At 35.7% G+C, this 13,681-nt stretch overlaps 1 protein-coding gene across 1 annotated transcript; it reads left to right on the forward strand.

Annotated features, from left to right (window-relative positions):
- Window positions 1–869: 869 nt before the first annotated feature.
- On the forward strand, window positions 870–5,342 carry LOC113064996 (C2 calcium-dependent domain-containing protein 4C-like). Its single transcript, XM_026236076.1, has 2 exons — window positions 870–1,041; window positions 2,535–5,342. The coding sequence occupies exon 2, from the start codon at window positions 2,567–2,569 to the stop codon at window positions 3,830–3,832; it is 1,266 nt and encodes a 421-aa protein (XP_026091861.1). The 5' UTR covers window positions 870–1,041; window positions 2,535–2,566; the 3' UTR covers window positions 3,833–5,342.
- The last annotated feature ends 8,339 nt before the right edge of the window (window positions 5,343–13,681 follow it).

Below are 13,681 nucleotides of genomic sequence, written 5' to 3' on the forward strand. Positions count from 1 at the left end.
AATTTTAGCAATGACTGAGCAACTAACAAGCGATGATGGAGTAGCCCACCTATTTTGTACATCCTGAGTACAAATCAACTTTAAACTTTACTGTCTAACTGAAGGCTACTTAAAGCCTGTTGCTATTGATAAAGCTAATTATATAAGCCAAATGCAGCAATGGCCAATAATAATTATATTATAATTAATAATTAGGTAATTGAACGATTCTGTTTCCGTTTTCTCGGTAAATGAATATATAAATATTAAATATATAGCTAAATATTAATGATTACAACTCACAATGTCTGTTTTAATTACGTTATCATATGAACATCCAGAAACACTGAGAAGAATGAACAAACCTTGTAATTTCTCGGTTCATTGCGACTCGGCACCTTGCGGTTCAGTGAGTCCGAATTCTGTAAACGCTCGGACTCGTGTGTGTTCGGATCATTTAAAAGAGAACCGACTCTTAAGAGTCATTAGTTCGGGAATCAGAATCGTTTTTGATTCCCTATAAAGAATCTAATTTGAACCGGGTCACATATTAGTGGTGTGACTGAAGACCCATACAATACGAACTTAAACACTTTGGAAACTTGTCAGTCTTGTGCACATTAAACCAATACGGGAACCGACATATATAAAAATCTATATGGAAGGTTGTGAATAAAAGCTGGTTCTCGTTACCGGCTTTTGTAAACCTAACTTGACGTTATCAGCCTATCATCTTAATATTTGAAATCATAAGTCTTTTTTCAAACGGTCACTGTGTTTGTGTGTGTGTTTTAAAACCCAGCATTCGGTTTTGATTGTTTAAAGTGCTCTGTTTCTCGGAATCGATACATCTTTAATCGGAAGAGAATCGTTTCCTCTGATTGGCTCGTTCAGGCGCGCGCGTCTGCAGTAGGACTATATAAGCGCAACAGGCGACCGGCGGATCTGAACCTCTCTCACCGCAGCCTGGGGAAGAGAAAGACCACACACTAATGAACACTGTGAAGGTGAACACTGTACTGTGAGGATTCGCAGAGAAGAGGAAAATCATTTGCAAATCCAGTAAGTCATTTACTCTAAATGCAACAGGTTTAAAAGTTTACTTTTCTTAAACTTCATTCTGAAAAAAAAAGATATGTTAGACGGTGAATATGAATTAGAAATGACTGATTTATTTTATACTTTTTATACAAAAAGTAGACACTTGAGACATTGAAGAAAAGCATTCACATTTAAACTCGTCAAAGATGCTGTCTTTGTCTTGTTTTCTTTTAGTAAATGTAGTTGCAAACCAGTTAAATACACAATTAAGATGCATTCACTGTCATTTTCTGTGCAGGTTCAGTTACAAGCACTTTTGAAACCGGTACAACTTCATACAGTTACCATTTTTTCTCTTGTAGATGTACAGCTGGTGCAGATGTTACATATTAAATGCTAAGAAAAAACCCAGTTGGTTCAAATTATGATTTTTTTATATGCGCAAGCCACTGCTAAGTGTAATTTATGAATTCTGTAAAAAAAAAAATAGTCCTATATATATATATATATATATATATATATATATATATATATATATATATATATGAGTGTAATTTGTCAGAGTAGTGCAACATGTTGTTTCCTGTAAATTCGACCTCCGTTTTGATATGTAATAATATTAATTAAAAATAAGAATAATTTTTGTTATTCTTAAGTTTGTTTTAACCAAACATTTAATTGTTTTCTGTTCTGACCTGGATTGCCCCAGACTGCATATGTTAGATGTCACCCTTATCTGAAGTGCCCAGTGAAGGTCTCTTCAGAGCCTCTATTAATGAGCTGATAACATTAATCAGGTGGAACATAAGGGGAAATTGTCCAGTGATTGGGTTATCCAGGACCAGAACCGAGAATAAAAAGGGGGGGGGGGTATCATGGAGTGTCCAGAGAGCGAGAGCGAGGAAAATAGGGATTTTTCTTTGTCTATAGTCAAAGTTTTTCAAAAATCACTTGAGTTGTTGATCTTAAACATGTACATTTGATATAAACAATTTCATAAATAATTGTATTTGAAAATGTACTAAATATGCACTTTAGTGATTTCTAAAAATGCCATCTCACACCAAGTCTATGAACTGTTAATGAGCTTCATGTGCTAACGTAGTTTTATTCAAGTCTAGAATGTTGCGCACATGGAAATTAAGGGGGTAAGACATAAACTTCTACCCACCTTACAAAAAAGAAAAGAAAAAAAAGGTGGAGGAATCTTAATCCGTTTTCACTTGAATGTAAACAGATGTTTGGAAACGGAGTGTTCATATTTTCCTGAAGAGATGTCCATAACAACAGTGCACTTAAGCACTTTTCATTAAAATGGAAAGAATATTGACAAAACATTTGACTATTCATTTACTTACTGTGTTTGTGTTTGTAAAATGTTTGGTCATGTAAGATTAATTTCACAAATTTAATTTTCAACCCTCAAAAGTCCCCCTTGAAGGTCAATTGTAAGTTATTAATAGCTGTGTGTACTTGGAGCTCATCATTGAATGTTCAGTTGCTTGTGGTTACAGGCATCACCCAGCGGGTTTAGCCCAGAGGGAACATGTGGGTTCTGGAGAAGATCCGGGACTCGGTTGAAACAAATGTGCTCCGCCAAGGAGAAGCGGGTGACAAAGGGAAGGCCCCAGTCTATAGCAATGTCCTCACACCTGATAAGATTCCAGATTTCTTCATTCCCCCAAAGCTGGTAAGCTGTCCACCAGAGACCGAAGCTTCAGACGTCAAGTCCAAAGAAAGCCTGAGACCCTCAGCATCAGAGCAAACCATCAACAACAAGAAGATCAGCAGTCCTCGTAGCCCACGATTAGTCAGCAAGTTGGCAGGGGATACCAAAAACCTTCTTCGGGCGGCTAACCGCCACATCATTCAGATCGAGAGCGCGGATGACGTCGTAGCAGACGACACCAACGCTGACCCTCAATCCCAGACTGCCATGTCACTTCCTTACATTCCAAAGACTCAGACTTCTTATGGTTTTGCCACGTTGATGGAGAGTCCCCACACCCGGCGAAAAGAGTCCCTGTTCCATTGCGACCACACCAGTCCAGTTACGTCGCCCAATACCCAACGCAAGTCCCAAAGCAAGAGCAGCAACGAGGGGAATCACCTCAACCCTCCAGACTTCAGCACCTCTCACATAAACCCCTACCGATACTTCAGCGGTGGCGAGAGCGACACTTGCTCTTCGGCGGAGTCGTCCCCGTTCAGTTCGCCACTGCTCTCTCGTTCCGCCTCTTTACTGAAGATCTTTACCCATGAGACACAGGCCAAGGTCGCCAAAGGCAAGCGGACATTTGCCAGACATAGTTCCGTATCTACAGACGAATGCAGCTCAGCGGAGCCCAGTCCTAATGTTCCTAGACGGAGCCAGTGTTCCTCCTTGCAAGCTGGTGGAGCTATGGACCATCTTCATGGTTCGGACCGTCAACACAAGGAGCACACCATCAACATGCACAAAGGAGGCACTGTCAGACTTTGTACAGACTATGATGTGGGTACAGCCCGTCTGCGAATCCGCATTATGGCGGCCGAGGACCTGTATGATCCTATATTTGACATTAAGAGCATCAACTGTTGTGTGTCGCTCTACCTCAATCCAGGCAAGTTGCAGAAGCAGAGGAGCACCATCATCAAGAACAGCCGCAATCCCATCTTCAACGAGGACTTCTTTTTTGATTCGGTGACTTCGGCTCAGATAAAGAACCTAGCTTTGAAGATCAAGGTTGTGAATAAAGGCACTAGTCTGAAAAGAGACATGCTGTTAGGTGAACGGGAGGTCCCTTTGTGCAAGCTCTTGTCTGGATTTTAGGCCTTCAGAATGGGACACTGTCTTCAAAGGTGGAATAAGGTCTTCTGTACTAGATATGTTCTTTATCTTTTATGTAGCCTGATGTGGTTAATTTATTATTTACAGATTCAGAAACAACGATCACCATCTGCTTAAGATCAAAGTATTAGCATAGCTCCAAATTTGTTGCCTGTAAATATAGAAGTCTATAACAAAGTCTTTTTGTAAGTTTACTTGGGTACAGTATCTTGGTTGTTCTACGCATTTAGTCTAATTAAGATCAAGCGTTTACCTTTTTGATTGTAGACCTGTTGTCCTTTGAAGCTACACAATGGCCCTCTGTGCTAATGTTAGCTTTGATGCATCTCCTGATTAATTTGGAAGACAAATAACCAGAGTGTGCAATGTTGCGTCACACTGCATGTGTTGGCGTCAGATTTTGGCGTAAACTTGTAAATGCGATTGTATTCTTGCAAATGTGCGGAATGTCATTTGGTGAAACCCGAAAGCCTTACTAAAGAGAAAAATGTTTTATTTTTTGCATGTTTAGATTTGCTCAGACTGAGCATCTTTATCTTTATCTATTTGTTGGATATCATATAAAATGAGTGTTCTAGCTTGAACGCGTTGACAAACAGGGTCATATGAAATACTTTCTTTGAAAGACTTTCCATGCACACTACTTACCTAGAGGAAAGTACCAAGTAAAATTTCAATGAACATTAACGTTAATATAGGAAGATCAGAATTCCAATCCTGTAGCCAAAAATGTAATGGTAAAATGTATATGGTGATCATGAATGAATGGATGGATGTATGGATCTTTCCTTTATGACTCGAGATATTAATAGCTAAATAGCTATTAAATTATTGGAAAGAATATCTAGCCTACTTCGATGATTCATATTAAATAATATAAATTCAGTAAGTGTTTATTAACTTTTTGGCTCCGCTTTTGTAGATAAAGAGAAGAAAATGCATTTTTGAGGTAATGAGGCAGCTAGTTCTCATTAAAATGCTATAGCTGGTTGGTTACAAAGGTGATGCAGGGAATGGACAAGAACATATATTTATGATCTCTGGATTGTGCAGTAATTATTTGAGTGCAAAAAAACATATGAAGATTTTCATTTATATTCAAGTTTCATTAAGTCATCAATGTCCTAAACCACTCGAATGCTGGAGTCTTCCTGTTTTAACAGGTTTTCTTTTTCTTTTTCTGCAAAATGGAAAAAAGTGCCAATCCTATGTACCTGATGTAGAAGTGATCTGTTCACCTGTTGTTTAGTGTGATTTGTTCACAGTGTATCCCGTCATCTCTGGTGTTTGTAATTTGTGTGCATGGATAATATTTTCACTGTGGTAATCAACCTCTAATAGTTTTTGAAGTGTGAGCTGTTTGATGAAGATCTCAGTGTAATTTATTTCTGCACCTTTGCATGAATGTTCAACTGGGGTATTTGTATCTTAAATGGACAGCTGGATGGTTTTGCAACTCATGAAAGAAATAATAAAAATAACACATTTGTGTCCATTTTGCTTTTTTATTTAATAGTTTGATCAATGTACTTCAATTTTAACACTACTGATACTCTGGTGGTGCATTTTGTAAACCAGTAAGGATGGTGGGAAGTCTCTTTAGTTATTATTACATGATTTGCTGTAATGTTTCATGTGTGGATAATGAATTTATACTAAGGAAGGAAATTGTCAGAATGGTCCAAATGCAAATGTTAGTATATCCATATAACTGATATATTAAAATATTAGTATCAAATCAAGGTGGTTATGACTTTCGAAATTAAAGCAATTGAGCAATGAGCCATTGTTATGAAATATGTGTATCTGAGACCTCTGTCCCCTAAAAAGAATGTGACCTCTATGCTATGAGACAACAAAATGTAACACAATACATGTCTATGGTCACTAAGGGAATCCTTTCCAGAAGTTTTTGGGGCTTCTAAGAAAAGGTTTCTCAGCAAACAGAAATGTTCAAAAGGGGCTGAAAAGACCAGGCATCTCTTTCTGGTAAACAGATAACAGCAGAGGGTCATCTGTCTTCGCTGTCCGCCTGGCCTCCACCTCATTAGGCCAGAGGAAAAAAGGAACAAGAGAGCCAAACAGAATCGGAGCAGAAAGAAAGGCAGAGAGGTAGAGCACACGTTTTTCCAAATGAGCCATCCATAGTTTCACCCCTCTCTCTGATCTTGTCTCTATGACAGCCATATTAAACAACCCATTTCTGCCTCTTTTCTTAAACTTTCCTGTTTGGATTCAATGTCCTTTCCAGTGAGTAATGCCCATAGTAGCATCTTCAATTAACATTTCATACATACGAATAACATTAAATTAGTGATCGACCGATATATCGCCAAAGCCGATATATCAGGCGATATTTGGCATTTTCATATATCGGCATTGGCCAATAAGTTTTCCTATTTGGCCAATGCTTCTGAGGAGGGACTTTTAGTTTGATGGCATTGAGAACAGCAGCGAATAAGAACAAAGTGCTCAGATTCTTCCTCTTGTTCCCTGTTACAGTTCTGTCCAAGGATTTCCAAGATATCGGCATTGGCTGTCAAAAAAAACTATATCGGTCAATCATTACACTAAACACTAATCTACTACAAGTGTCACTAAAAATACTCATTTAGCTGCCTTCAAGCCATGTCACGTGATATAGCCTATATATATATATATTTATATATATATATATATATATATATATATATATATATATTCAAATATGTATATATATTCAAATATGTATGAATAAAGAAGACAAAAATCACTATTTAAAGAGATAAACTTAATTACTGAATGTCTTGTTATGCCTGCATTTCAAAACTTACTGTAAAAATTTATAGAAAATTATTTTTTAGAAATCTTGAAAATTTATAAACTATTTTAAAATATGACCAATAAATCCATCCTTTATTTCTCTAGTTGTCATCCTCACACTGATCTCTCCTGTCACCTGATTATTTTCAGAAACTGAAAAAAAAGACATTTCTAGCTTTAAAGGGTCATAAAGTTTGTATTAACATAATACCATTAGTGAAATTTGTAGCTAATCACAAAATTTGTCAAAATTTTTTTTATATTTAATAAAAAATGAACAAATTTCTTCTGGGGTCTGAAATTGAGGAATTTGGGTCAATACTGCTAATTAAACAATATTTTGCTGAATGTCATTTTGTGTCGGCACCTTGGCTGGTTAAGGAATGTCATGAATAAATGTGACAATAAAAACACTTGCATGTGGCAGTGAATCCCTGTTTTAATAAATTATTTATTGAATCATTCAAATCAAACCATTCGTTCAAAACGGCTGATTCAACTAGAAACGAAACAAGTGAATGGACCATTGAATCACTGGCTCATGTGATTAATTTAAAAACAGATTCATTCAAGAACTCGTCAGCATAGTCACATACAGCACAATGACATCATGTCACGCTATGTCTGCAAGATGTCTGTTAAAGATCTCTTCATCTGGAAAGCATCTGTTGTGTACAAACATCTCTAAGATGTCAGTTTTACGTACATTCTAAATAATAAACATTTTTTTAAAAATTCTAAACGTCTATTTGACATCTGAAGGACAACGTCCTAAAGACGTACTGCAGATGAGCAAACACTCTAAAAAATACATCTTGAAGATGTCAAATAGATGTCTCTGTGATATACATGTGCTATCAGGGTATTAATTTATTTGGTAAGCAGCTGCATTGATTTTTAAGATAACTAATATATATGTGTGCCAAATAATGCATTTTATTCTAATTGATACTTATGTTCATTTGCGTCTACATGATAAAATGTCTCTTAAGACATTGTTTCATTTATCACAAGAAATGGCACATTATTCAGGGGCATACAACATACTTCCTCACGACTTGTGATTAAAAACCCTTCAGTCTTTATCAACATAGTGATTTGTTCAAGACTTTTTTTGGGACATTATAGTCGGCTTTGTGTAGGATTAGACTTGCTACAGCCTTACTCCACCTCTGACATGATGTTCTTTGAAAATGCCCTCTCACACAATTCAGAAATAGATTTTTTTTGTGTGTGTATTATATTGGAAGCTGGGGTAATATATGTATTCTGCTGGAATTAGATTTCCAAATGGTTTTTCATAATAGAATGATAGAAAGGGATTGGAAATCAGTGCTTTTCTGAATACATTGTTATTTTGTTTAGATGTTTTCGGCTTTTGGAAAGAGTCCACAAGAAATCTGCAATTTTTTATCAGATCATCAGACCTCTGCCATATGTTTTTTCTCTATTATCATCAAGGGCAGATGTTCCTGGGGTTTCCATGGGAACGCATGTCAATCTGATTTAAATTGGTTTATTGTTGCCTGTAGGTAGCAATAAAGCTGAACTGAGAGGAGGCCTGTGATCAAGTGAGCTTCATTGCTCAAGCTGGATGGAAAGACAAGAAAAGACAATCTAAGACAGTACAGGTCATCTTAAAAGGTCAAGACTGTCGAGAAGTGCAAATATCACTGTTGTCTATGTAAGTGATCCATCTGCAAGAGTATTCTGGATAAATAGTGAGTTCTGTAATATTCCAACCTACAAGCTGAAAGTGTAATTAAATGTTTTAAATTTAAATATATACAGGTGCTGGTCATATAATTAGAATATCATCAAAAAGTTGATTTCACTAATTCTATTCAAAAAGTGAAACTTGAATATTCATTCATTACACACAGACTGATATATTTCAAATGTCAATTTCTTTTAATTTTGATGATTATAATGGACAACTAAGGAAAATCCCAAATTCAGTATCTCAGAAAATTAGAATATTGTGAAAAGGTTCAATATTGAAGACACCTGGTGCCACACTCTAATCAGCTAATTAACTCAAAACAGCTGCAAAGACCTTTAAATGATCTCTCAGTCTATTTCTGTAGGCTACACAATCATGGGGAAGACTGCTGACTTGACAATTGTCTAAAAGACGAGCATTGGCACAAGGAGGGCAAGACACAAAAGGTCATTGCAAAAGATGCTAGTTGTTCATAGAGCTCTGTGTCCAAGCACATTAACAGTCAATGGAATTAGTGAAAAAGATCAACTTTCTGATGATATTCTAATTATATGACCAGCACCTGTAAATTAAAGAGTAATAATTGTAATATTATTTTTTAATATTACATTTAATAAATATAGTATTTTATTGTATTTATATAATATTATATTTTATGTAATACTTTTAGTATTTTACAGCAACATATCTAAATATGGTTCTGTACATTTACCATATTCATAAACCACGTATGTATATAATACTTCAAATAGTAAGTAAATGAATTAATAAATACCCCTTACTAATGCCATGGTACTTTAGGCTATTTATTTATTATATTTATTTGTATATTTTCTGTAGAATACTCATGAATAATTGAAAGGAGATATACGGCAGTGGTAAGACATTTTGGACACTAGACCCACAATCATTGTTCGTTGTTCATTTTTCCAAGCTGGAACAAACTGTTCCTGTTGCAGTTCATCCTGCTTGATATGTCAGACCATCTTGAATGGCCGTCTCTCCCCATTTCATTCCAGCACATGCAAAATAGACAGGCAGCAGCCCCTTCACTTGCTCCCCAACTCTGTTGTTGCCATAGCAATCCCCCAGCCAATAAGAGCCCTTATCTTTTGCTCCCTGAAACTAAGGGAAGCACATGAATATGTGGTCTCAAGGCAGTGGAGATGATGCTGGGTCTTTCTTCTCCACAGTGGGCTTCTGAATGCAAACATTTTGAGCTGTTTAGATAAAGTTTTTACTTTTAAATAATTTTGCCTGTACAAATCTTGTAATTGCGTACTGAGGCCACCCCTAAAGGCGTGATTGCAATTTCATCTACATTTTGCAGGCTAAAAATCGTCCGATTTCTATTGTTGGAAAATGTGGAATGTCTTAAGCACAGCTCGCACTGAAGTAACTTTCAAACCAAGCAGCTTTCTCTTGGTCAGAGTGTTGCAAAATCTGTATTGGGAAATCTTTTGAAATTCTTGATCGCGTAAATTTTTCACTGGATTTCGCCAAACAACGTTTAATGTGACCACACCTTAAGCCTCTATAATAGAGACAGTCTTCCTTCAAAAAATGGCACAATAGGACATTTGTATATTTGTACTTGTCCTAATTACAACCTCTAATTTGTCCTCATTTCACCCTCTAGAGTGTAAGAATAATGACGCGGTGTTGCATGTTACCCTGGGATCAAAACCATGATCCTTTTGCTTCTATAATGCAAAAATGTTTTAACAATCAAGCTACACAAATACCAAATTGTAATGCAGAAAAAAAGAGCATAATGCATTAATCCGAAAGTTTCTGTGGCATTTCCTGCTGTCAGTAGGGCTGCTAATTTAGTAAACGCTCCTATGGGTCGTATTTCATGGAAGAAACAACCTATACGGTTGTATGGGCTGGAGGACATGTTGCTATAATATTATGGTCTGCAACGGAATAAAAAAAATAAATAAGAAAAACAAGCAGTTGCGAATTTATCTCAAATGCAGTTTTAGTGGGGGAAATTTAAATTGCGAGATATACGTTTAGAATTCCTGCATTTTGCATTCTTGCATTTTCAAGTTTACATCTCACAATTTTGAAAATTTTATCAGAACTGAGTCTACATCTTGAAATCCTGAGAAGAAAGCTCAGAATTGTGAGATATAATCTGAAAAGGTCAGAATTGTAAGAAAAAAAGTCACAATTACCTTTTTAATTTTTTAAACCATATATGCTATAGATGCCCTATTAGTGTCTATTTCTATGGATGGCTATATGTAGGCTGTCCGCCATATTGGAATGGTCCAAGCAGGTTCGTGAAAACTTGAGTGCAAGTGGTCTGTGATCTGCAACCCCAGTTAAACGCATACATGGATGTCTATGTATGCAGTAGACTTCAGCAGATGATTTTGCTAAACTAACACAATACAACAAGATGAAGCCATTAGCTAACACGACATTGTTACACTCCATTGACTCCATAATCACTTTATGGACACCAAACGCTCAGACTTTTTTTTGCCGAGGAAAGAAACTTTGGAGCAACATCACGGTGAGTAAATTATATGAGTAAAACTTTTCATTTTGGGGCGAACTGTCCATTTAAGTGGGAGCTTTTGGGGCGCATTGCTGACCTCAACGCAAGTTTGCGTATCCAAAATTTCAGTTTGGCTGAAATATTACGCTTCAAGAGGCCGTTCCATTTAGAACGTCATGACGAGAATACAAATCAGCTTCCAAATCAAAATCCATCTCAATACTGTATTCAAACCCTCCACTGTTTCCACGTGAAAGCGCTCAAATTGCAATCAACGCTTTCCCATTTTTCCCGGTAAGAAACGGGGCGAGATGAGAGTGTAGTCTTTGTTTGCGGTTAGGATTAATCAGCATCGATAAAATGTGGAGGGATTAATGGGACACCTCGCCGTTGGCATGGAGACGCAGTCGACGCGGACACCTGTGAATTAATAACCGCCTGGGCGAGCAACAGGCAAAGCTTTAATTAGAGTGAGGGGGAACATGATGCACGGAGAAACTTTGGCATCCCTTTTAACGCACTGCTTCCATAAAATCAAAGAGAATTATCTCACAATTGAACAGGTGTCCGAAGCCTCAGAGTGCCAATATCCTCTCAATCGTTTATGTTATTAAAAACATGCACAATATTAAGTGTCTGTTTGCAGTCGAACCCCTGATTTATTAAGAGCAAATTGAGACATAGTACAGTTAGATATCTCTTATTTCTTATATTGTTTCTTCCAAGTTAATGGCTGTGTTCCAAAATCTAGTGAGCTACCTAAGTAGGAAGCATTTTGAGACATGCTAAAGATATTTTAAAGGGATAGATAATCTAAAATCACTTAACATGACACACTTCACTTTTAAATGAAAATTCTTCATTTATTCACCCTCAGGTCATGTCCTTTGTGAATAAAACATCCCCAGAATGCAGTGCAATAATAAAAAAAATTGGATTCCAACATGGTAAAGGAGGTTGCTGATTATAAAAATACTTAATCACAAAAACTGAATAAAATGGTTCAATCTAATTAAAACTGACTACTTATGCCAACATTTATGCTTAGTAGAGTATCACGTCATTATCATTAGCTTAGCAGCACGCTAAGAAACATTCTAAACAATGAGCTCAGTAAAATAATCCAAGATGGTGGGCGAAGTAATTCAATGTAGAGAAGTTTCATAGACCATGGTAAATCTCATTTTAAAATGAATTATTTTACTCAACATTTGGTGTGGGCTATGGATGTTTATGATAATTAGAGTGCTGAATCGTTAGCTTAGTAACATGCTAACACCAAACTGAAATATTGTATGTTCAGTCTCTGCCATTATTAGTATTTTGCTGCCAATGTAATTTTCAAAATCGGTAATTCTACAGTTCTGTGTAGAGTTGAGGTCATATTAACAGTTGTTCATTGTACTTTAGCGGGTGAAATCCAATCATTTCAAGAGGAATCCACACAATTGGGAATTTGGCGAAAGATATGCGCACACAGATTTCACAAAGGTTTCAAAGTTGGTCAAGCAAAATCACTTGGTTTGAAAGTCACTTTTTTTCACCATTTACAATAACATGAACCTTTTTTGTCCCCAAAATCTCGCTAATGTGACCACACCTTTAGAACATAGCCGTGTAGGTGGGTTGAACACAGCAAGACTGTTGCTGATGCCACATACATAAAAAGCACTTAATTACGAAGAGTTCCCATGATAATGCTGTTAACTGGCACAGTACTGTGGACATGTGAATCAGTCCATAATGCATCTGGGATTCTGAGGTTTTGTTGAAGAAAAGCCAGTAAATGGGATTTATTTGTTGCTAGGCCACTATTGTGACAGGCTGCTTTGACGTCATGCGCGATATAGATGGAAACTTCCACTTTCTCTGACCTCTTATCAAGAGTGAGATATTCTATGAGGAGGACAGCTGAGTTGGAACGATGCATTTTACTTTCTTTTATCTCATACATGAAATCTTGAGGTGCCTTTTTTTATCATTTGATTTGACTTGCCTGCTGCCCTGGACAAGCCAGATAACTTGAAACCATAGGAGAAATAGTTTTGCCTTTTATGAATGCAGCTAAAACTTAATCCTTTTTTCTTTTTTTCAAGCCAGCACTTTTGGGGCTTATACATTAAAATAGAAGTTTCTGGCACATATAGGAAAAAACATAAAAGCTAGAAAAAGACAGTCATCAAGAGATGCTTAATCTTCAGAAAGTGTTATAGGAGACCATACTAAGTAATTTTTTTTTTTATTAGATTTAATGTATTTTTATATAAAAAATATAAAATTACATTTGATATTTTCTGTTCATTTTATATGAGGGATTTGGAACATGATTTGTAATCTTCTAGCAATAAACATTATATATATATATATATATATATATATATATATATATATATATATATATATATATATTTATTTATTTATTTATTTACATTTATACATACACATATGTATATATTCTTTTTTTAATAAATTATTGTTAACAATAATTTGTTATGTATTACTATAAAATGTAGAAATCATTAAATTAATAATTAAATATCTGAAAAAATATTAATAAATACCTGTTGTATTTCATATTTGCTTTACCTTATGGTAATTGTTATGGAAGACCAAATTTCTCAAAAGTAAATTATTAAATAAATTTTGAAATATTTAAATACATTGCTAAAAAACTGTTCTCAGAAATTAATAAAAAATTATATAATTGTGATTAAATATAGTGATCATTTATTTTAATGCTGATAAAAAAAAATAGTACAAATTTGGTAATTTATCCACCATGCTATAGAAAGTG

The sequence above is a fragment of the Carassius auratus genome, chromosome 47, assembly GCF_003368295.1.
Source record: "Carassius auratus strain Wakin chromosome 47, ASM336829v1, whole genome shotgun sequence".
NCBI classification, from domain to species: Eukaryota; Metazoa; Chordata; class Actinopteri; order Cypriniformes; family Cyprinidae; genus Carassius; species Carassius auratus.

Bases quoted from the DNA above. Each gene is read 5' to 3' on its own strand.
- LOC113064996 (XM_026236076.1), top strand. From the start codon at position 2,567: ATGTGGGTTCTGGAGAAGATCCGGGACTCGGTTGAAACAAATGTGCTC.